Source organism: Cheilinus undulatus, linkage group 8, assembly GCF_018320785.1.
Source record: "Cheilinus undulatus linkage group 8, ASM1832078v1, whole genome shotgun sequence".
In the NCBI taxonomy this organism is placed as follows: Eukaryota; Metazoa; Chordata; class Actinopteri; order Labriformes; family Labridae; genus Cheilinus; species Cheilinus undulatus.
This window is the reverse complement of record NC_054872.1, coordinates 33,856,251-33,879,333: the sequence shown is the minus strand read 5'-3', so window position 1 is coordinate 33,879,333 and position 23,083 is coordinate 33,856,251. Positions and strand designations below refer to the sequence as shown.

Here is a 23,083-nt window from a genome sequence, read left to right as displayed (position 1 = left end):
AATATTAAACAGGTATGAGGATTTCCTCTTTTTTTATCCTATGTACAGAGCGGCAATTTAATTTGTCATGTTGTAAAAATGTTTGAACTGTTTATTTCTTTACTTTTAAATACGTAGCAAAAAAAACTTTAAAAAATATATATTTTTGTAATTATTTTGATCGTATTTATTTTCTGATAAACAAGACATCTTTTACTTATTTTTGAAGTGGTCTAAATACATTTCTTGCAGCATTAAAGATGAACAAAGCACACTTTGTAATATGCACATATCATCTCATTATTCATGTTTTATCAGTTAAGCCAAATTCACAAATCATTATGTCTTAGTGTTCATAGTTTCTTTGTGTCTTCTTAAACCTAAAAATCACATCCACACAGAAGCAGAAATTCTCACCTGTGCCAGGACGTCCCATAATGATGTCTTTTCTTGGGACGGGATGAAGGTTTTCATTTGGCAGGATGAGGGGCAGCAGAGCAGTAGGAGAGGGGTGACAGGGGACTGGCTGCTGGACCTCACCTCCAAACCCTGTCCCCCTGTTCTCCTCTTGTTCCCCAGAACTGTCTGTGCTGCTGGGAGCAGGAGCCGTGACCGTTGTGCTAACTGTTACTGACAGGGCTTGCAGGGGGGCCGCAGGGGTGTCAGAGGTGGGGAGGGAGGAGGGGGATGGAGATACAAGCACCAGAGTTTGGGCTGGACTCCGTAAGAGGACCGTGCCATTTGAGACTGCAGTTGCAGCAGCGTTGATCGGGACGGGAACCTGGAGGCCAGAGATTGGCTGAGGGCTGAGGGGGGATAGGACAGTGTCTTTAGATGTGGTGTTGTCTGTCCCCCCCTCGTTTCCACTTCCATCTCCTCCTCTTCCCAAGGGGCACTCAGTAAATTTTGCCAGTGGGACTTCAGGATTTCTTACAATAACAGGGGAGTCCCGCAAGGCCTGTTGGGATACAGGGACCACTCGACGGGGTCCTCCATCAGGGGTGAGAGGAGAAGAAGGAGTAGGAGACATCAGTAGAGGAGGAGGGGACACAGCAGGGGAGGATGGAGGCCTGCTGGAGGATGGGGTGCTCACTCCTCTGGGTCGGGAGAAGGTGGGTGTGTGGGAATGTGAAGCGGGTGTCTGGGGGGACAGCACCCTGAAAGAGTTATTGAGCTCCCCCTGCTCCAGCTCTGTCTTGGGCGTGTAATCATGGTGGTGTGAGGGGAGGGGAGGTGGAGGAGGTGCATCAGTCTTTCGTTTGCTGGGGCTCATGGGAACTGTAAACGTCAGGTTGCTGTGGAAGGAGGGCTGGATGCCTGAAGTGTGCCTCTCCCTTTCTCCTCCTCCAGCTAAGGTTGTGGTCTTACTGCCCCCTGCTCCACCTCCCCCTGTCCCGCTGGGCTGCCTGTGCCTCCGGTGCTGCAGAACCGGGGAGGCAGTGATGGGAGAGAAGTTCGCCGGCCTGAAGCCAAACAGCGGAGAGGGTGAGGGAGAGGGGGCAGGAGAAAAGGGCGACTGGTTGGAGATAGGTGAAAAGGAGGGGGTGCCGGAGCGGGAGCTCCCTAACGACACGAGCATGGTTGCAGCCTCACACTCATCGAAGTCAAAGCGTGATGACAGGTCGTGGGGGAGGAGGGTGGGGAGGACCAAGCGAGGCCTAGAGTCTCCTCTACTACTAGTCTCACTGCTTTCTCTTGATGTGTCGTCCCACTCAAACTCACTGCTTGCTCTCCCACGCAGGTCAGAGGGGGTGACTGTCCCTGAGCTGCTCCCCCCTCCTCCCCTCTCTCCCCCTGATGCCTCCATCTCTTTGGTCCTCATCGACAAGTGTCTGGAGCAGTATCCTCGCCGCTGTGACTCCTTCATACAGCCTTCCCTGGAGCACAGCCTTCTCCACTGCTTACCATTGAACTTCTTGCGGATCCCGTTAGGGGTGCACACCACATCACCTTTCTTGTATTTCTGCTGAGCCAATGAGAGTGGTGTCCTAGAGCGGGAGGAGGTAGTGGAAGACCCCCCACCAGAAGTCGGAATAGGGGTCTGTGTTGGAGTGGTTTTTGATGGAGGTAGGTTTGGAGTGTTGTTTAAATCAGAGCCCAGGAAGGCAGGGGAAGGTGGTGGCTGAGGACTGGCTAGGGTGGAGATATGAAGGGGACCAAGACCCCGCACCACAGAGAGGTGGGGGGAGGAAGGGGAATAGTTATTGGACTTGGAGACAATATTTCGGTGCTGAGAGGTTGCAGAGTTTGGCTTAGTTCCAACAGTGAGACCCATGTTAAAACAAGACACCTCAACATCTTCTTCTGGAGTGGTTGGCTGTTTCTGCCTCTCCCTGTCAGAGAATTTATCTCCACAGACTTGTACTGTGTCGCCAGCTACACCAGAGTGAGGAGAGGGGTTGGCATTTCTGTAGGGATGCCCTCCTTTAACTCCTTCATGTGAAAAACTATTGCCTAACCTTGCTCCCCCTCCCAGCACCCCCATTCCAATGCTCAACTGGCATACCTCTCTTTCTACCTCCAACTCCTCCCTTCGCTCCCTCTCCTCCCTCTCCCTGTCTCTCTCTCTCTCCTTTGCCCTCCCACCATCTATATGTGGAACCTCCCATGGACGAGTGAGCAGCCTCAGACTTTGTCGGGACACCCATACAGCCTGATTGTTAGCTTTCCTTTTTTCTTTCTCTGCCCCCACCCCTCCACTGTCCTGAAAATCTTCACTCAAGAGCACCTGGTAAGGAAATGAGACACCAGGGTGGGGGTCAACCTTTGTTATAATTCCCTCTCTGTACAGCAGAGGACCCCTCTCCTCTCCACCAAAGGGTACACACACTCTGGTCCCAATGGATACAGGTGCCATGCCAGGTGGAGGCGCATCCAAAATCACCTCCACGGAGCTCTTGTCCTGTGATGATGACATTGAGGTTCCCCCATTAAAAGGATATTTAACAAACATCTCCTCTCCTTGGAGCTGGACCTCAACAGCACCTCCACTCACCCTGCGCACCACTCCTGGTCTGAACACATACGATAAAGTGCATGAGTCAATCTCTTTAACCCTTCTGTTTCCTGAAGCCATGCTCCTTCTAATCTGACGGGCCAGAACTCGCTGGTTCTTCATGCCTTTTGCCAGAGCCTCAGTCAGCCCCTCTGAGATGCCAGCCTCCTTAGTGTGCGAGTTAAGGAGAGGAGCTGGAATGTGGTTGTTCTTCTGATGACAGCTTGATCCTGTTGCTTCCATTACATCCAGATCAGCTGAGTGCTCGCTAGCTGTGTCCGTAGACGAGCAACGCACTGAGTTAGAGGTCCCATCTGAATCATTTTCTCTAACTGGGGAGTCTTTTTCCTGTAAATCTACTATCCTGGGGGCCCTGTCCTCTGTGGAAACAAAATAGTTTGCTCCTGTAGCTTTACTTTCTACAGTTAGCACTGATGGCTGATTACCTGAGCTATTGTAACTTCTGCTATTACTGCTGTTAATAAAAGTGCTATGGCTCCTCGCGTTACTATTACTACTGTTAGTCAGATTAAGTGTACTATTATTACTACTACTTATACCCATGTTAGTGCTTCTGTTAATGCTATTATCAATACTGTTACCACTCTTTAAATTATTATTGGGCATGTTCACTCTATCACTTATTTTGCTGTTAATATTACAGTAACTGTTGTGTATGAGTGAAGGGTTGGAGGTAGGAATGGTAGTGAGGGAACTTGTGTTGTTAGCAAAGTGCTCATATGTGTATTTTTTCTTGGGCACACGGGCCTTAAATGTGGCTGTTTTCCTACTAGAGACTGAGACTGAGCCTGAGCTGTGATTTGTGGCCAGAGGGGGCGTGGCTGTAGAGATCGGTGCTGGGGTAGAGGCAGGAAACGCAACAGTATCCGTGGACTTGGTGCTATTTCCATTTGTCCTCTCGATCTTCTCCTTTTCTGTCTTTTCTTCTTCTTTCTTTCCATCCTTTGCATCTGGCTCCACAGGTTTCCTTGGCTCTGCAGGCTCCTCCTTCAGATGAGTATTGCTGTTTGTGACTGGTTTGTCGTTGGAGTTTGAGGCTGTGGGTGGGGTCTGCTTGCATGTGGAGGGAGTGCTGGGGGTAAGCTGTGAGGTTTTGACGAGTGTCTCCCTCTTGACTCTTTTGAGGTCCTTCTCTTGTAAGGGCTGGGAGCCCCCTCTTCTTCTCCCTCCTCTTCCCCTGTTTATCAGAGGAGAACGGCCTCTGTTTTTCTTCAATGGTCTCATGTTTTCTTCACCTTTTAGAAAGTGCGGCAGGTTTCACAAATGCTCCTCTTTTCCACTTATAAGGCACTCCTTTAATTCTTTCTCTTCCTTTTCTTCCTTCTTGTGCTTCTGTCCTCGGTGCTGTGCTCTGAAAAAGAAGGGGGGAATAAGAGAAGACGTGGTCATTTATTATCTTCATAATCATAAAATTGTTGAGAACAAAAATTACGTCATACCTGGAAGTGTGCAACAGTGCACAAACTACACTGGCTCACTGCCTGACATATGCTTTGATTCACATCCTATGTCTGCATGATGTACGATAGTGTGCATCACAAGCATTTACTTGTGTCAGCTGTCTGTGAGTTTGAGACATTAAGGAGCAGTGGTGGACTTATTCTATATCACTGTGGCTGCAGGGAGATGCTGCAGTGGCTTAACAAAAGTGTGTTGTAAAGCAGCACCCCCGATCTTCTTGTGCCACAGACCATTTAAAAAACAGACAGCATTTTCATGGACTTGCCACAACTGTAGGGGAAAAACAAGCCAAAATAAAATGATATATACGGCATAAATAAAGTGAAGAAAGTGTTGAGATTTTCTTCTTTGTAAAGAAGCTTTCCAACAAGGTTTTTTTTTGTTAGATTTTTTACTCATTTTAGCTTGCTTGTGAGCTTAATTGTTGATCATTTGACTGAGACAGGTGTTCTCACACGTGTCAAGAGGTCAAAGGCACAGACAACACATAACAGAAGAGAATCCCGTCATTTGTCATAATAAAACATCTGTCAGACTCTGATTGTCAATGAAATGGAAAATTTAAAAAGTAATTCTTCTTGTTTGCCCCAATACCAAATGACCCACGCACCAGTACTGGGGCATGGCCCTGTGGTTGGGGGCTGCTGTTGCTAAGGACAACAAAGCATGCCATTAATCACATTTTATTTAAAAAAAATAAAAATAAAAAGTAGCATATGTGGATGTTAAATTATCATGATTAACCTTAATAGCCCTGTTGAAATCAAAACTGCTTGATCAGAACTGAGGTCATAATGATATTTCATGTGTTAATCATTATTCTTTTTTATTAAAAAGTCTTACTATGGTTAAGTAATCTTGACTTAAATAATTGAAATGTACACTTGTGCTTTGTTTTAATGTGTTTTTACATCCCTGGCAATCAAAAGTCAGCAGAGGCAAGTTGTTGGAGACTGAGTACGAATCAAGCAACCTTGAGAAACTGCCTAGATTTTAAGTTAGTTTATACAAAGCAAAAGCTAAAAAAGGCAATTAAATCAACAAAGAAAAGAAGGATTAAGAAAGGTAATCATCCAAGGTCACTCATGCGTAGGACTTCAGTATCCAAATGTCAGCTCAAAGAGGCCTACATATCTATTATTTCAAATGCACACAGAGATAAAATGACTTCTTCTAATCAATTTAACGCACTTGCACACACCGGGGATTCATACTACTGGTTGCCTGATCTCTCGAACCGTGTCCCCTTATGCTCAAGCTATGCATTAAACACTTGATGCTGCGAGATTTAAGTGAGAATGCAACAGCAACACAGATACACACATTCACTTTAACTGCCATCAAGAGGAAGGGGCTGGCAGCTGCCTGGATGAGGTCATCCTACAACATGGGTGAGAAAAAGACAGAGATGGGGAGAGAGAGAGACACACACACACAAAAAGAGAGAGGAGCATGTGCGTCTGTTTGACTGCTTGTTCCAGTAGGCTGTTCTTGTGCAGTCACTGGGAATTTCCAGAGTCATTCTAGCTCTCGCTGGCCCTCTCTCGCTTTTTCTCGATGTCTCAGTCTTTCCGAGTTTTTCCTGTTTTGCTGTCATCTTACTGCCCCACACAATAACGTACAAACAAACACACAACAAAAAGACAATATAACTGGAATGATCTGCGATGGTAAGATGAGCCAGAAATGAGAGAAATTATAAGGCTGGCTCAGGATCAGGCACACTCACTGATGCAAGATTACAAGCTAAATACAGTCACACACACACATCTGTACACACTCTGCATATGTGTTCTCCGCTAAGCTCAGCAACTCACCAACATGCCTGCACTCCTCCTAAAAGAGACACAGACTAATTTATTCAGCACTCACACTTCCTGTCCTGACCATGGGAAAAGTTCATCACACACATATATAAGGTGACCTTGTTGTTAACCGTTTGTTTTCTGAAACCAACAACTTCCGGCAGCACAGAAAAGCATCTCTTCCTGGTCCTGTATAACTGATAAACCACCCGAGTCATTCACACAGTCATCACTGGCTCTCCATTTTGACCCTAAAACAATACATGCTTTCGTTTTCAACACAGGGTCACAACTGTGTTTAATTTTACTTATTTGGTGGTTTATGTTATGAATTTTCAAAGTACTGAAACCTTGAAAAGATAATTTTGTGTATACATGCAACAGAACCACATGTGCTGCTAACATCCGTAGTTAACTAATGTTATAAAAATATTCCCTCAAATAGAGAGATTGTTCTTATTTACTACATTGCAAGCATTATAAATAATGTTTGCAAACAATTGCAAGGAAGCAATTAAATAATGCAAAAGTAATATATACTTCATGTGAGAGTGTATGTTTGACCTCTATGGTTCTTTTCTAAATAGTTTTATTAAGACACTTGAGTAATACATTTATCAAGCAAACATAATAGACACTCAAAAACTATTTCAAAACCTAAGACCACTTCTCTCTAGGTACACACGATACTATTAGCATGATATCAGGATTGACAGGTAAGAAAATTTCTGTCGATATTCACAGCCAATATCTTGGCTGAACAAATCCACAGCATGAACAATTAAGTTACTGCAATTAAGTAGAAGCAATAGGACTAGCTCAGCTAAAGAGGTTAACTTTTTTCTTTCACATTTCTCAAAAATGAAAGTGAGCTCTAAGGGCTGAAATCCACTGTATGAATTACAGCTATTTCATTTTTCAACTAAAAATATGGGTTTGTCTATTTCCAGTAGTTCTCAGGGAACTACCCTTGTTTAATTGAATGAATCTATTTTAATTTTTAAAGTAACAGCTCCATAAAAAGGGCCACAATTTAATTTATCTCTTATTCAGACTTCATTATTGAATGTCTATACCATTTATGGTAGAATCTGAAGTTGTATGTCTTGTTTAAGGTCTGTTTCTAAAACATTTAGACTGTTAGATTAAGAGTTACTGCATTAATCCAATAGTGTTCCCCTTTAGAAAACAAAGAAATCACAAAGGTCAAAGGACATGCAAAAACTTCTAAATAACTACAACTTTTAAATTCATTCTAAGTTTAACCAGTCTGAAAATAAAAATCCACTCAGGGATTGTTACTCCTACCAGACACAGGATTCCAGGCCAAGAACCCATTCCGGTCGAGGCCTGGACCGGGAGTTGTGGTCCTGTAGAGTCATTGTAATGAGCTGGAAAAGACAGGAAGGAGTCAGGAACTCTTGGGTCTTTCACCAGTTGACTGAATGACTCAGGAGAATCTGATTTTAACAAAGAAAAATGTGTTTGGTCATGCTCATGGCCTCCCAAAATGCTCTATACTTGTGCAGATAAGCCAGTGGAAGGCATGTGTTTGTAAATTCACTTTGAATGTGCTGAACTGCACAAAAGACTGCACGCACAGCTCAAAGATACCGGAGGAATTTTATGATGACATTAAAACTTGTGCGTCAGATGGTGCAAGTGTACAATGTGTCTTTAACTAGTAGTTATCATACGTACCAAATTGTTACTGTAAGTCCTTAAAAACAGCATCTTATGAACAAGTTTTTATCACTATTTTGACAAAAATAAAGAATGCTGCAAAACTATTAGATGTTATACTAAATGAGAGAGAAAAGTGAATGTATAAAGGAGTGATCATTCAGAGAAGCCTAAAATTTAGTTACATACTCTCAGTTCTCCCCTAAAGGTCAAAGCATTACACTTTATATGATCAGCATTAATCCTGCATTAATTAAGAATAAATGCAGCCTTTGAGTTGTATAGTAGCTTCAATCTGAGAGTTACTCCGAATCAAAATCTCCCTTATAGTTGCTTTTTTCTGTGCACTAATTGGACCAAGAGATAAAAGAAAACTTAAAAATCCTTGTTGTTGGTTGGGCCAAACCGAGACAAAGCCGAGATGAACTCAGTCATTTTAAGGTTACACAAGGCATCTTCACCTTCACGTATTAAAGCAGGTTAAAAGTGAGATATTCTCTGGTCTGGTCTGAAGCCACTAAAAATCCTGAATGGATGGATAATAGACGGCTATCGTCTCCATAGCGTTGGTCTGCACTTCTCCTCCAACAACAAAAAGATGCTGTTTCACCCAATCCACATCGAGAGGCACACTGTGAACCTCCCACCCTCACCCCCTCACGGCATAGCAACATCAAACTTTACACACACATTAAAACCATCTCCTCGGAATTTACAGTGCAGTCATGCATACACTGTTAAAATCTCTCTTAGACCTCCATAACATCACACACTCAAACGTTCATGGTGCTGAATAAACACCCATACACACACCAGCATGCAGGAGCTCACACTCTGACCAGTTCAAGTTTAGCACCTAAGGAAAAAGAAAACACTAAAATGAAAGATAACTTTTGTTTGACGTAAATTGTTAGATTTTAAATATGAAATTTTCTTGCAAAGACCACCTTGCTGGTGATTGGATGGACAATGTTGCATTTATGCATCAAACACACGCTGAACAGTCATTAATGGCAGCATCATCTCAATGTCAACACAAAATAAAAAACTGATCCAATATTTACAAGTAGACTGGACAACTCTACTGAACCTCCGCTTTGTTATTTGTTAGAAATTTAGCATACGCCCGACCGCAACATGGCACAGGGTGTGTGCATGTTTTTGTGTTTGAATATGTGGGCATTTATACTGCATATAGAAAATGAAGTATAAGAGTAAAATACATCTGCCTTTTTCAGGTTGCGTTTACTTTATTCAATGCTGCATTTGCACTAAATGGCAGTGTGAGTGTATAGTAGTTACCAGGCACACTGCAGCTCATCCCTCTCCTAAAAGCATTTTATGGGCACCTGTATGGGCGCAGGGCTGCAGTGACGGGGACGGGGATGGAGAGAGAAGAACATGCGATGGTAAAACGGTGGAACATGGCAGTAAATCCGGGATAGTGAAGCCTACCATGGCCCGTATACACTCAGGCATGGCAGGGCGACTTTGCCCTTATCTGGGTCACCGGGGAACACACTCACACATGAAACAGCAAAAAAAGAAAGTGCTCTCTGTTAGACACACACACTTTTTGTTTACGTGCTCATGAGTGGGTGGGATATGATCGAACGGGCAACATGTAAGAGACAACATTTCGTTAGGGTGTTTCAGATGAAACAAGAGGGCGAGCTGTGAAAAGTGTGTGTGAGCATGCAAGTTAGTAACTGCGCTTGTTGTGGAGAACATCTATTGTGACGTAGCATGAATACTGGCAGCTTTTTAGTGGCAGGCATATCTGAATGTGGATATTATATCAATAAAAGGCAAACACTGAGGCATGCAATTTGAGCATTGGGGTCCATATTGATCAGGGGATGGTTGCATAGATCAGAGGTGGCTTTCCCGTTTGGGACCAAATGGCAGAAGTGTCAATGCCACATCACTGATTTAAAAGCCATGCAAAGACGCTCTCACCATCAGAGACTTGTGTCCTGCATGAACAAAGACAATAATGAGAGTATGAGGAATGCATGCAATATAGTAAAAAAAAAATCTGCAGGCCAGCTTGGGACACTTTAAGATTAAATGTTAAAAGTATAACATGTCTATGACTTAAAAATGCCCAGAAATAATAGTGACAAAACAGTTTAGAAACTGCACAGTCAGAGATGTCAGCGGCGCATCGACAGAGATTGCAGCGCAGAAAAGTGGAGTGTGCAGCGAGGGAAAAGCCGAGAAAACACCGAATGCATCACCGGCTCCTCTGCGCGTACTACGAGAGGCTCCACACAATGTCAAAGGAGTATTATGACTGGGGGCAGTCAGCCGGTCTGCTCTGCTGTACGGTGCTCGGTAACAAACACAAACAACCGGTTTCGACTTTTGTTTTTTATCACAACCACACGGGCCCATTTGTTCTTCATACAACGACGTAAGGCATGCAGATACCTACTACTACGCCTATTACACACACACTCAGAAGCTTCCTTAATGGAACCAGTAAGGTGACACTGTGTCTATGTGATTTTTAAAAACTTGTAATAAACAGAAATCTTTTCGTGCTGGTGTTTCGCTCTAGTAAGCAGCTCAGTAATGTCAGTAGTAGTGGTGGTTGTAGTAATCGTAGTACGCAACGGTCGCAGACTACACTAGTAGCCACATAATGACACCGTCAGCCAGACCGCAAGGAAACAGAATATATAACCCTCTGTTCTTTTTGATTTCTCTAATGTCCATTTTTGTAAACTCCAAATTGCCCTGCGTTGCTTTTTGTAAACATTCGGGCTGCATTGCTGCAAATATGTCGATTGTTTTTACTACGCCAGCGGTGCTCCAAGTAAAACTCGACACTTGAGGTCAAATAAAAGTGCTCAACATCTGCAAGAGTATGATATTATCATTCGAGGAAAGTTTACGTGTTGGTCGGTCAGCCGTGGGACTGCGGTAAAACATTTGAGAAAGTTTTTAGGCTGTTACACTCCCACCCCTCCCCTTTCCCTCGGCTCTTCCTCGGCTCGCAAGCGGTGTCACTCCATTACTTCGGACGGTATCGGAACAAACGACCGACCGCTGGCAGTTGATTCTCGTCTCGTGCTAACACACTGCTCCTGAAAATGGAAAATTCGTGTCAGATGAGCTTCGAAACGTTTGGCTAACTTAGTTTCAACTCACCCAAACAGAGCTTTTTCCCTCGCCAGAGAAAGATTTATGGTCCTATTTTGCTGATGAGGAAGCTCGAGCAACTCTCAGTAACATCCCTTTGCTGTCGGCTTTGAAGACCGTACGTTTCGGACTCACACTTTACTTTTCCTCCGCAAAACATGTCTTTCCCCCACAGAAACTCAAACAGGGGTATAAAAAACTATCGGTCTTCTTTTCCACTACAGTCACAAAATGGTGAATGAACCACTAACAGCTGGGCCAGCCAACCAATCAGAGGTCGCTGACAGGTACAGTAGCCAATCATCGCCGGTACCACAGAACAGCGGGCGTAGCAGGCTGTCAAAGTCCACTTGATGGACAGGATGCCCAAGCCAATGGCGTTTGGGATGCTTTGCCAGACCGGTGTCCTGTCCCAAACTTTACAGTATCCAATAAGAGCTTTGGGAACCATAGGAACAGCATGAGGGCGGGCCAAGAGGCGGGAGCAAATAACTGAGAGCCAATAGAAAGACACAAATGCCCCCTCCACTTCTGAAAAGGAGTATGTTTACCATAATTGACAGCACAAGTGCCGTCCCTGAGCAGACGGAGATAATGCATCAACCCCTCTGTTCGTCCAGATAGAAGTTGGTGCAGCATGATCAAAGCATTACAATGTGGCTCCTGCCCTATGGATCGGTATTTTAACTGTTGAAATATTAGATAGTCATTTCAAGAGTTTGGTTGGATAAAAGAGGGAACGCATAGATAAAGTGGGTAGACAAGCCCGTGTGTATGAGTGAAAAGTTTGTTTTGAAGCTGGACAACCTTTATATGGCGCAGCAGACGTATCGATGCCCCTTGCAAACTGCTCTCTTCTCCCTTTTCTCTCAGCAACAGACGCTCACTTTCACTGCTGTCAGCCAATCACTGCGCAGCATCCCGCTGGCTCTGACGTCGGCAATCTCTCTGCCCCGCCTACTCCACTGAAAGTGAACGGGACCGGTATCCACTGACGTCACTTCACTGGCAGGCGATTGGGCAGGTGTACGACGTCTCGGGGCCAATGGATGGACACTATGGTGATGTCATCAAGAGTGTTGCCACCAGCTGGACTGAGGGGGCGTGGTCTGGCGTAAACTCGACTAACCCCAAATTTGTAACTTGCAGGCTGTGGTGGGTGAGAACCAGTGTACGACTGAACGATGTACATGTTTGAGATGATGGCACGTGCGGGCTTGAGGCACCATACTCCTGCGATCTCTTTGATGTCAACTATAATGCTATCGTTTAACCTTTGCATAGTAGATGGAAATTTACTCCACCTTGCAAAGGATGTATTGCCATAATAGTAAACATTACATAATCCTCAGCTCTGTGTGTAGAAGACCAGACTCATGCTGAGACAGACAGACATGCAGGATCTCAAGGTGGCAGCGCCCCCTGTTGGTGTGGTCTCATGTAGGCATGCTGATCTGTCACTCGAGCGCAGCGACAAGAGAGTAGAGTTGTCCAGAGTTGAAGCAGGAGGATGCCCTGATTGGCTGACAGAAGCTGTACATTTTGTAAGAGTATTTCATACACCTATGTGTGCCTGCCTTCGTGCACGTGTACGTGAGTGGAGTGACAGAAGTGTGGAAAGTGTGTAGGTGTTGATTAAAAATAGTTATAGACTGACCTCTAGCTGTAAATATTTAGCATTGCAACTGACATGTTTCAGTGGTAAATAACTTGTCCAAAATGTTCAACACACATAAACTATGATTTGCCTTAGCTGTACTGTTTTCACCATGTTACATGAACACCACCATCTAAGTCCTATCTAATAAAAGGTAGGACTTTTTCCCCTCTTTTTTCCAAAGCTGTCAGAGTATATAATTATATTCTGTGGAGCTGTCTACAGCTAAAGCAGTAAAGTTAAAGCAATTATTTAAAACAAAGGTTCTCAACTAACCTGGCCACAGGACCCACCACCACCTCCTGAAAGAAAACCCAAATTTCCAACTACTTTTAGTTAATTCTCAACCGCTGATGTTCATTTAACAAAATAGTGTAGTTTGGACCTTAGAAATAGGATTGGAAAAAAAGTGACAGGAAAAAAACAAACATTTAAAAAGCACATCATTACAGTTTTAAAATGCAAACCATGCATGATAGCATGGCTGTAGCACGGCTACAGATTCATATATCTAAAAGCACAACTACTTTTGAACTTGCCTTTTTTTTTGCATGAACACACTTATTTGTAATAAGGGAAGCTTAAATTCTTTCATTATAGGATCGTGACAAAGACGTACTGAGGTATGTTCAACAACTTGTAAAAAGTCATCAGCGCTCTCTGGTGGACAAAGCATGGCATTAAAATCTGCTACTGACCTGTTTCAAATAAATCTGTTATTTCTTCCTGTAATTTTCTGTTACTTGCTTGCAGGACTAACATGCTGACAGTAGCTCACACTTAAGAAACTAAAATGGCTAAGTCTCTGGCAATAAATATGGCAGTTTTGGTCTTGATAAAATATGTGCAGATGCCTTTCACCTTGGAGGACACAGTCCATCAAGCTGTCAGTTAAGTTTCACATCAACCACAAACCTAGGTTGCTGTATAAGAAGGAAGGTGGATTGTTTTTGATTGGCCAATTCTTTACATGTTATTTGACTATACAAGATAAACAAAGAATTTGAAATTGGGAGCTGTATTTGCTTTGGAAACACATGAATTTCTAAACCAACTGAACTATTCAAAAAGCTTTCCAGATTTTCCTCAAAAGATTATGTCAGGATTGTACACCACATATGTGAGCAGCTCTGAAACTAGACCAACGTTTCATTTCATCTGCTCACTGCCGATTTAAAAAGGTTTGATAAAGTTGGTACTTTAGTCATTCATAGCTTGTAATGCCAGTCTACAAATACCCGAGATTCAACGACAAATTCTCAGGAACTACTACATGCCTGCAAATAACTCTGGTACAGAAATTTTTGGATTTCTTCAAGTAGGACGTAATAACTTAAAATAGCTTAACTTCTCATCAGAAATACTGACATCTGATGCAAAACAAAGCATGTCTATATAGTAGGTTTTTTGTGTACCTACAGCATGCCTGGGCTAGTGCTGTGGAAGTTTCTAATTTCACCATGACTACTACTTGAAATAAGTAATAGTCATGGTGACATTTTCAGAGCAGTGAAGCTCCTCAGCAGACATTTGATCTCTAAGGTTAGAAGACTAGAATGTTCCTGTAAGTACATAAGTCCCTTTTTCCTCTCTGTACTTACCAACGGTTTACTGCCGTCTATATATTTTTATGTTTTTTTTCTCCATCTTCCTCTTTTCATGCAATGCCAGTGACAGCCCCATCTTGTTAGCAAGTCCCCCCTTGCCCCGTTTACCCAGCTCTGCCCCCCTGTCTTGCTATTGGAGCTGGACCTCTGACCTTCACCCTTCACCCTCTCTCTGTGCGCTCATCACTGGTGTGTCAGTCAAACACCAGAGACCCTCCCCTCCTGCTGTGCTCGGCTGTCATTGTGGCCTTTAGGTACAGACAACAGCAGAGATATAGTGAGAGAAACTGTTTTTACACACGCACTCCTGAAAGCCTGCCCAGAAAAAAACTTCAGTTATGGCTTGATACAAACTTCATTTTCTTTTCTGATAGCCCACGATCAGCTGAATACTTCCTACCTCATTAACACATTGGCTCACATCTACTTCATATAAAAGTCTTACCAGGGTACTGGCAAGAAAAGTCTGAATAAAATCAGGAGGAAACATTTGGGTACTGTGTTTATACATGCAGCTCATCCTGTGAATTTGGAGAAATTTTCAAAATTTTTGTGCATGTGACAAAACACAGGGAGAAACATTTTGAAAAAAGAAGAAAATTAAATAGGGGAGTATAATCAACAGGAGATGCCAATTTACATGTACAAGTATACAAGTTTACAAGTATTCCAAAGTTTAGTATGAGTCTTAAAGCTATCTGTCCACATTCTGTAAACTAAACCTGAGCTCTTCCTTCATCTACACAAGACCAGAGCCACACCAGGAATGTTTCTAACTTGAGCAGATATGCTCACAGTAGCATTAACCTTTCACATCTTGAATGCTTACACTGACCTCTCACACTAACAAGTCAGACCTTAGGACAAGTGATGGAAACAGAAAACTAAAAAGGTGTTTAAAACAGCAGCATGGGGTGTGTCTTCTCAAAGACGATGAGCAAAAACCAAAAAGAGAGATTCCAGAGTGTAATCAAGTGTACTGTCTCTAAGTAATGAAGCCAGCTTAATCTAACAGCTGATATTAAATAGTCCCCACATCTCAAAAATTATTTTTTAATAATAGAATGGAGTTGCAAGTGAAGGCTTTGGATCTGAAAAAATTGCCAAAGAAGATGACTTTCATCCATTAGCCTTGCTAACAACACAGTTGCGTGAAAAGTCATGTATTTGGGCTCTTTTCGCTGAAATATTTCAATAAGTATTTGCTAGATTACAATACATGTTTAAAATCGTTGCCACTTTGGAGATTTCTTCACACTTTTAAAGTAAATTACATAATAGCTTCTGGAGTTATTACTATCTCTTGGTACAGAGGTTCATTTTCTCTGCATGATTAGTTGAAATGAACTGAATAAATCCAAACTGTCAGCCATCTCCATCATAAGGTCATGCATTCATTATGCCTGGGACTTTAGCTTATGATCAGAAGTCTGCATAAATAAAGATAATAACAAAAATCAGTACTTTATATTTACTGCTGATTTAACAATTTTAGCACAATATGAAACCCAACATTTGGATATTTAACCATTTTAGCCATGTAGCAGTGTGGGGCATCAGTGGGTAGAGCAGGCACCCATTATCAGAGGCTATAGTCCTCAACGCACTGGTCGTGGTACTGATTCCCGGTCTCTGCACATGTTTGGTACATCTCCATCCCCACTCTCTCTCCCCATATTCCCTCTCTTAAGCTGTCCTATCAAATAAAGGCAAAATCCCCAAAACTAATCTCAAAAAATTAATGTGAACATGTCATCATGTGTGCATTTAGCTGAAAGTGCATCTTTAACATTACTCTTAATTATAAACAGTACTTTAATTTGCAACATTTTACAACTAATACTTCTTCTTGATGTCTTCACAATTGCAGGTATTTAGGCCTCTGAAATATATGTCTGATTTCACCCCTGTATGTTTTCAAAGTTTCACTTTCAGTTTGTAGGCATCAAACGTCTACGGGCTACTGAAGCAAACTCTGCTAAATCCTTTTATATAAGTGGCTCAGAGTATTTGAATGGATAAGTACTTTTAATTTTTCCACTGAACTTGTGCACTCTTTACCTTGGGCTTTTGGAAAACTGAGCGTTTTACTGAGGGAGTGGAAGGGCTCACTGTGTATCAAATATCAGTGGAGGACAAGTCTGCTCCTTTAGCTTACATGAGGAAGCAGCAAGGAGTCATGAAGTCTAATGTGCCTGATAAATGCTGCACACACATCCTATAAGGTTACGGATTTAGGAGGGAACAATGTCAGCACACACACAGGTCTTAAACCTAGAGATAAAATTCATTTAGCATAAAGAAATGTTGCAAAAAGAAATGTAGTCGTAACCCTATTTAAAAGTCTCATTATTGCTAACTAATGCCATTTAGCTAATTCATATGGATGCTACTGGGTCTGTACACAGCTAAATGAATCGTAAATATTTATAGCATTAATACATCTTAATGGAGATGGTGTAGCAGGTCAACATCCATACATGCAGCAGTATGGAAAACAGTAGGCCCTTGTGCCCAATGCATTCTTGTTCACAGTAACTTTACACCACTCAGCTGTTCCTCGGGGTCCACGTCGCGTCCCGGTGCTGAAAACAGGATTCTCATGGACACAGGTGTCCTTGAACACACGGATTCCTGCCTGTGAGACAAGATGAAGAATGAGTGGCTACCAAGCATTGCAACTAGTTTATACTTTTACAGTGTTTGCTCACAAATACACCATGCATAAAACCGGTTCTGAATGGCATATACTCATTGGGCGTTTTCTGTGCTATACTTCTATTGTAATATATGAACCATAATTCCAAAAAAAAAAAACCTTATTTGCAGCAGAAATATTACACATCATTGCACATCATGCAAACATTCAAGTGTCATTTTTTCTAGAATAGTTAGCAAAAAATTGTACTTTTCTTGTTTTTGCATTTGTTGTCTTGAGAAAGACATAAAATCATCATTCTCTTCAATACAACAATTCCTATGAAATTTACAGTTGGTCAAAATAATAGCAATAAAATATTTTTTTTCCAAACTGTTCAGCCTTAGCCTACTCTAAATTCAAATTTGAATTAAAAAAAAAATCTTGACTTAAGTTTTAACAGATTATACAAACAGGGGAGAAATATCATGGGTTTTGAATGTCCAACAGTCCATTACTGAAGTTTTAGTCTTGTTTAAGTCTCCTTGAGGAAAACTACACTTACTTTTATGATTTTTTTATTATCAGGGATCTGTTTATAGTTTCATACTTAGTCTTAGTCTTGTATTCCTCATTGAAAAAAAAGTAGTCAAACAATAGTTTTTTTTAATATTTCAGTTGACAAAATTAACACTGATTTAAAGTTGTTTCAGAAACAAATGGCTGACTCATGTGGGCTAAAGAGGAAAAGGAGCACCAATCTGTTTTCCACCTGCATTTAAAATAACATGGAATTGAGGTTTTTGTTTGTAAATGTTTTTATAAATATCACCTAAACTTAGCACAAAAAAAGTAATGCCGATTCTTAGAGCAGGCACCTACTGACCTGGCACCTGACTGGCAGCACCTGGGGGTACCAGCAGCTCAAAACAAGAGTCAATAGCAACAGCAAAATAAGTTGTTCAGCATTGACAGAGAAGATTTGGCTAATTTTTCATGGGTGCAACCCACATACTCAGCTCTGTGGCTCATCCCACAAATGCATGTTCCTTACAAATGTGGCATCATTTAAAAGGGTAATAAACAGGCGTTTCCAACAGTATAAGATTTATTGCCAAGATGCATTGTTTCAACAAAGAAACAATCCACCAAACACAAATTTCCTTACTTTTTGTGCTAAGTTCACACCAATGATTCAGAAAAACTGAAATTCTGTTTTTAATGTATCAACTTCAAACTTCTTAGCTCACCCTCCAATGTACCATGTGACCCTTTCATAGCCACAAATTAACCATGGCTTTAAATAAACTCTGTTGTAATCTATTTGAAACTGCAAATGCGGAAACATAGTTTGTGTATGTGGTCAAACATTACTGAAAATGTCAAATAAAAACACTGAAATAAACAAATTACCGGTTCCCACTTTAGGAACCATAAAATAAGTCAACAGAGAGAACTAGCACTATTGTATTTGTAGGCCATTTGTCCATCAGATAATCCTGTTTTATTTGGATGAAAATCAGGTTAGTTCGGCTATATGTTCCTTAAGTGACACATGACTTACAGCAGCAAAAACATACCATTTCACACCCAAACAAAGCTCTCTATTCCTTTCTGTGTTGAATGAAATGCAGAGCGTCAAACCGAGTTTGAGCTGCTTTATCTGCAGTCCTGTCTTCCAACAACAGAGGGAGACATTTAATGTAAAATAGATAAGCGGGTGACAGACGTAAAGCATTTTCATCTTCACAGTGAAGTGAAATTATGTGCTAAGTAAGGTCTTATTCATCCCTGACACATCAAATCAGTCACTGACTTTCAGCCGTTTAAGGTGAGAGAAAAATGAATACATTTCTCTTTAGGTAAAACAGGTTTAACAAAAAAGCCCGGCAGGAAGGAAGGAGAAAAAGGAAACACAAGTACAAGAGTTTCAAACAAACCACATCAATGTGAGCACACACTCATCTGTGCTCAGTTTGACACAGCGCCGTCGCTGCCTCTCTCCTGTGTGGTGCAGCTTTTCTCTGTATGGTGGAGGATGTGGTGAACTTACTAGCATGCCTCCGTATGTCACTGTACCGTAACTCTCAGAGAGGATGCAGCATCTATGTGTGAGTGTCTTTGTGTGTGTGTGTGTGTGTGTGTGTGTGTGTGTGTGTGTGTGTGTGCATTCACAAAAGCTTCTTGCTGTGCAGCGTGTGCATAATGCATAGGCTGTGGTTATATGTGGAGCAGAGAGCCAGCACTGCGCTGGTTTCTGCGAAAGCAGGCGCTCAGGAGGAAGCTAGAGGAGAGGGATGTGGCACAGGTGAGAGAGAGCAGTGGTTCCTGTGGTCTCTCTCTCTTTCGGTTTCTTTCTCTCTCCCCTGTTGTGAATGGAGCACCTGGATGACTTGTGTGTAAACAGTCAACTCATACACACTGATACAGTGACCCTAGCCAAGGTCAAAGATGGCAAACCAGGCTGCTCGAGCCGTATGTCACATACTAACATGTCTGGAGCAAGAAGCTTTTTTGACAGGGAGACCTTAAACAATCCTTCCAGCTGGTGACCCCTTCAAATGACATAGCTTTTGCTTCCTTCCTCATATGTTCAATATTTTTATGACTGAATTTGTCTCCTTCCTTTTCAACCACCAGAATGGTTTATTTACGGGGCTAAATGAGGTTAAAAAAAAAAAAAAAGTTGTGTATTCTGTAGTCTCATGACGTTTTGAGTATTTTATGACCCCAGGACTCAGAGTCACTGTTGTTAAAAAGGACAACATGGAATTTTTTAAATCCTGTCAACAAAATAAAAAAATACTCACATCCCCATATTAGCCTTGGTGAAGGATCTGGTGGCCGGAAACATTCCTCCTCCCTCTACAGCCTGCCTTTGTGATAATCCTGTAGAAGGTGGGGAAAAATCTGCCTTAATAACTTGAGAGAAAAAGTTCTACAAATATTCTGTTATTTTGATGATGAAGGTCAATGTATGGACATTTCAATGTGCATACAAACAAAATGATATTTCTTTGTAGGTTTTCATCATAGACAGGAAATTTTATCAGTATCCTTTCTCACAGCTATATGAGATGTAATTTTAACTTAAAAGTAGACAAATTAATACAAAATTAGTTCCAAATGTCCAATTCAAATCAATTAAAGGACATTTTCAACACTGGAAAATCCAGTCCACCATAAAAGATATCATTTGTTAAGTAAGACCAAACTTCCTGCCTGGAGTGGGATGTCCGATGTCTCCTGTGTGACACTGACCAGATAGGCCAAAGGACTATGATACGCTCAGGGCCTGACATTAGCATCTGCCAACCAACAAAATGTTGTTGGATTTCAGCTGTGGCAGGCTGAATTTACTGGTGGCACATCCTGTGCTTTATTACAACTGATCTTGGCTGTTGGCACCAGTGTTTGTGAATATTTTTACAGTGGTAGATGGAGGCTATTTGCACGTAAAGGTGCCAGTTTTTCCCCAGAATATGACCTAGATTTGTGCCCACTTTCTATTAGACCACAAACTTTGTTGGTCTAGTTGTGTTTTTCTCCAGGGTGGATGAGATAAAATACTTTAATATTTTAACTACAGTGTTCACTTTCATTTCAAAGGATTGCAGATCAAGTACAAATAGATTTTAGCATGCCATAGTCAAAATTATTACCGTATGTTATTTTCAACAAGAAAATTGTGGCTAGTTAATCCAGATTGGCTATAACTTTGGAAAACTAGTAGCCTCAGTGGCTGGTGAGTGAAAATGTTAAGTCCTGGATACACCTGGCTAAATGTATTTAGCTATATTCATTCAAGAATTTAAAGAAAATCGTCAGTTTTCTTTAGAATATTTTTTTACCAGTGGGTCCTGATAAAAGCAAAAATAGAAATGTCAAAATTTTAAAAATAAACAGTAAGCTGTTGCAATGCTACGCAGATATTTTGGCTGCATATCGGTGTTTGTCACTTCATATGTTCAGGTTGAACAAGGTCTTCAGCTGTTTGCTGTGTTTCTAAGATATTTTTAACTCATATATCCTACAACAAATTGAAGATCCACAAGTCCCATACGTGGACAGGAACTTTTCACTCTTGCAGATCTTCTTCCTCCTCTTCTTGCATATTAAATGTCCCTGTAAGTGGATTTTTAAGACAGGTGAGCTAGTGCTTTCCAGGTTGAAAGGTATGTGAGCACTATGTGGGTGAGCAGGTAGCAAGGCAGACAAAGTGCTTTTCTGTATCACTGATGAATGTACTACCTGAGAGGCCCCAACATCATATGCCTATTTCTGTGTTCATCATAATCACACAAGTATAAGCGCCCATAGCGGCCAAGATTGTAGGCATAATCTCCATGGTGTATAATTCAAAATATCTTAAAAATGAGGAGTGACTGAAATGAGAAACTTTTCTTGCTAGGCTTAGTTGTTAATATACATTACAATGTAGTTTCTTTTCCTGGGCTATTTACCAAAACTTGTGACTGAAAGTTTCTTTTTAATACTTCTGGTATACGCTGCAAAAAAAGCTGTAACATTTCAAACACTCACGCAGGAGAGAAGATCTCTTACCTGTTTGATTATGAGGCTAAAGCTAGCAGCTGGTAGGATAGATTGAACAGTGAAACAGGCTAGATAAAATATTGAAGCTGGCGTGGCGCTTAGACGTGTGTTTTATGGCAAACCCTCAGCCGTTTAGACAGTTAGGTTAATTTTGCTGCGTCATCCAGAATGACCTCTTCAATGACCTGTTACTGGCTGCTAGCTAGCTAAGAAGGTCGACTCAAAACTCCCCGTAAAACCGCGCATTTACGTTTATATAACCGAAAACAACACATAAACATAGGAGGTGCTTGGTTCTCTGATATTTCTAAAAAAAATTTTTTTTACCGTTTTCGAGTGCGAGGCTTTCCACCGTGGCCAGTATGCCAGTTGGTAAAGTACGCCCTTCCTAGTTTCCAACCGTTAAGGTGACTTAAGTAAAGCGTACATCATGTGAAAGAGTAATACCCGCTGTCAAGAGCTCTCTACCAGAAAGCATGGAGCAAAATTTCAGATATGAAAAAGGCCAAATGGCCATTAAGACTGATTAGTGAAAATGTTTAAGGCAAAATGTATTTTTTCTCCTGTAATGAAGTACATGTGAATCTCAATAAATTAGAATATTGTTGAAAAGTTAATTTGTTTCAGTAGTTCAGTTCAAAAAGGGAAACTCATTAATAGATTAATTACGCAGAGTGAACTAGTCTATTTATTTTAACTGTAATGACTATGGCTTGCAGCTAATTAAAAGAAATATCTGCAAAAGTTCGAATACTGTGAAAAAAGTTCAATATTGGATCATACTCAAATTTGCTAATTAACTAAAAACATCTAAAAAGGTTTCCTGAGTCTTGTGGCCATTTAAGAACTATTCACATGGGACCTAACCTTGCAAAGCAGATGGACGCGCCCGTTTCCTTGTTTCTCACTGGCAAATCCAGCTTGCAAAGCTCCCGTCTGAACCATAGATATCAAGACGTAGATGCCGCGTTCGCTATCTGACGGTACGTCTACGTGGCCGCCATCTTGGCACGGGCAAAAAAGTGAGAGTTCAACAGAGTTAAAGGGTCGGACAGCATTGAAAATGCCAACTTCGTGTGCCGACGCCCACAGATACGATATGTTCCTCGCTCTGAGGTTAATGCTCTGGACCTAAATATGGACCTCCAACCTGATTATTTATTATAAGTTGTTACTAACATAAAGTACAATGCAACAGCTGTTTTTGAGGAAATGTGAAATCTTTCTCCCGCTATGTGCATGTACTGATCGTCATGTGATTGTGAAAGCCAAACGACTGGTCATGTTGATGTTGCTAGCAGAAAGCTTGGTCCTCCTTGTTGTGGCTTTAAGTATTTATTGTTTTACTCAGTGTTTATATATATATATATATATATATACATATATATATATATATATATATATATATATATATATATATATATATATATATATAATGTAATTAAGTACAATACTTAAAATATACAACTAAGGAGTCATATTCATTTATTGGCGCTAGTAAAGCATGTAGTTCTTATCACCCACTCCAAAAATATG

At 41.4% G+C, this 23,083-nt stretch overlaps 1 protein-coding gene across 9 annotated transcripts in view; it reads right to left on the bottom strand.

Moving 5' to 3' along the window:
* Positions 1-21,942, bottom strand: part of cicb (capicua transcriptional repressor b) — a 54,393-nt gene extending 32,451 nt beyond the window's left edge. For 4 of the 9 annotated variants that reach the window (XM_041793820.1, XM_041793827.1, XM_041793828.1 and 1 more), the window contains exons 1-2: positions 11,101-11,302; positions 397-4,346 (exon numbers count right to left, since the gene is read on the bottom strand). In XM_041793820.1, coding sequence (XP_041649754.1) covers positions 397-4,219 — 3,823 coding nt within the window. In that variant the 5' untranslated portion in view covers positions 4,220-4,346; positions 11,101-11,302. Of the gene's footprint in view, positions 1-396; positions 4,347-5,779; positions 6,058-7,569; positions 7,653-11,100; positions 11,303-16,797; positions 16,994-19,803; positions 19,883-21,027; positions 21,044-21,556; positions 21,666-21,874 lie in introns of those variants that run through there. The other 5 variants (XM_041793822.1, XM_041793821.1, XM_041793824.1 and 2 more) reach the window with 5 other exon arrangements.
* Positions 21,943-23,083: the final 1,141 nt, after the last annotated feature.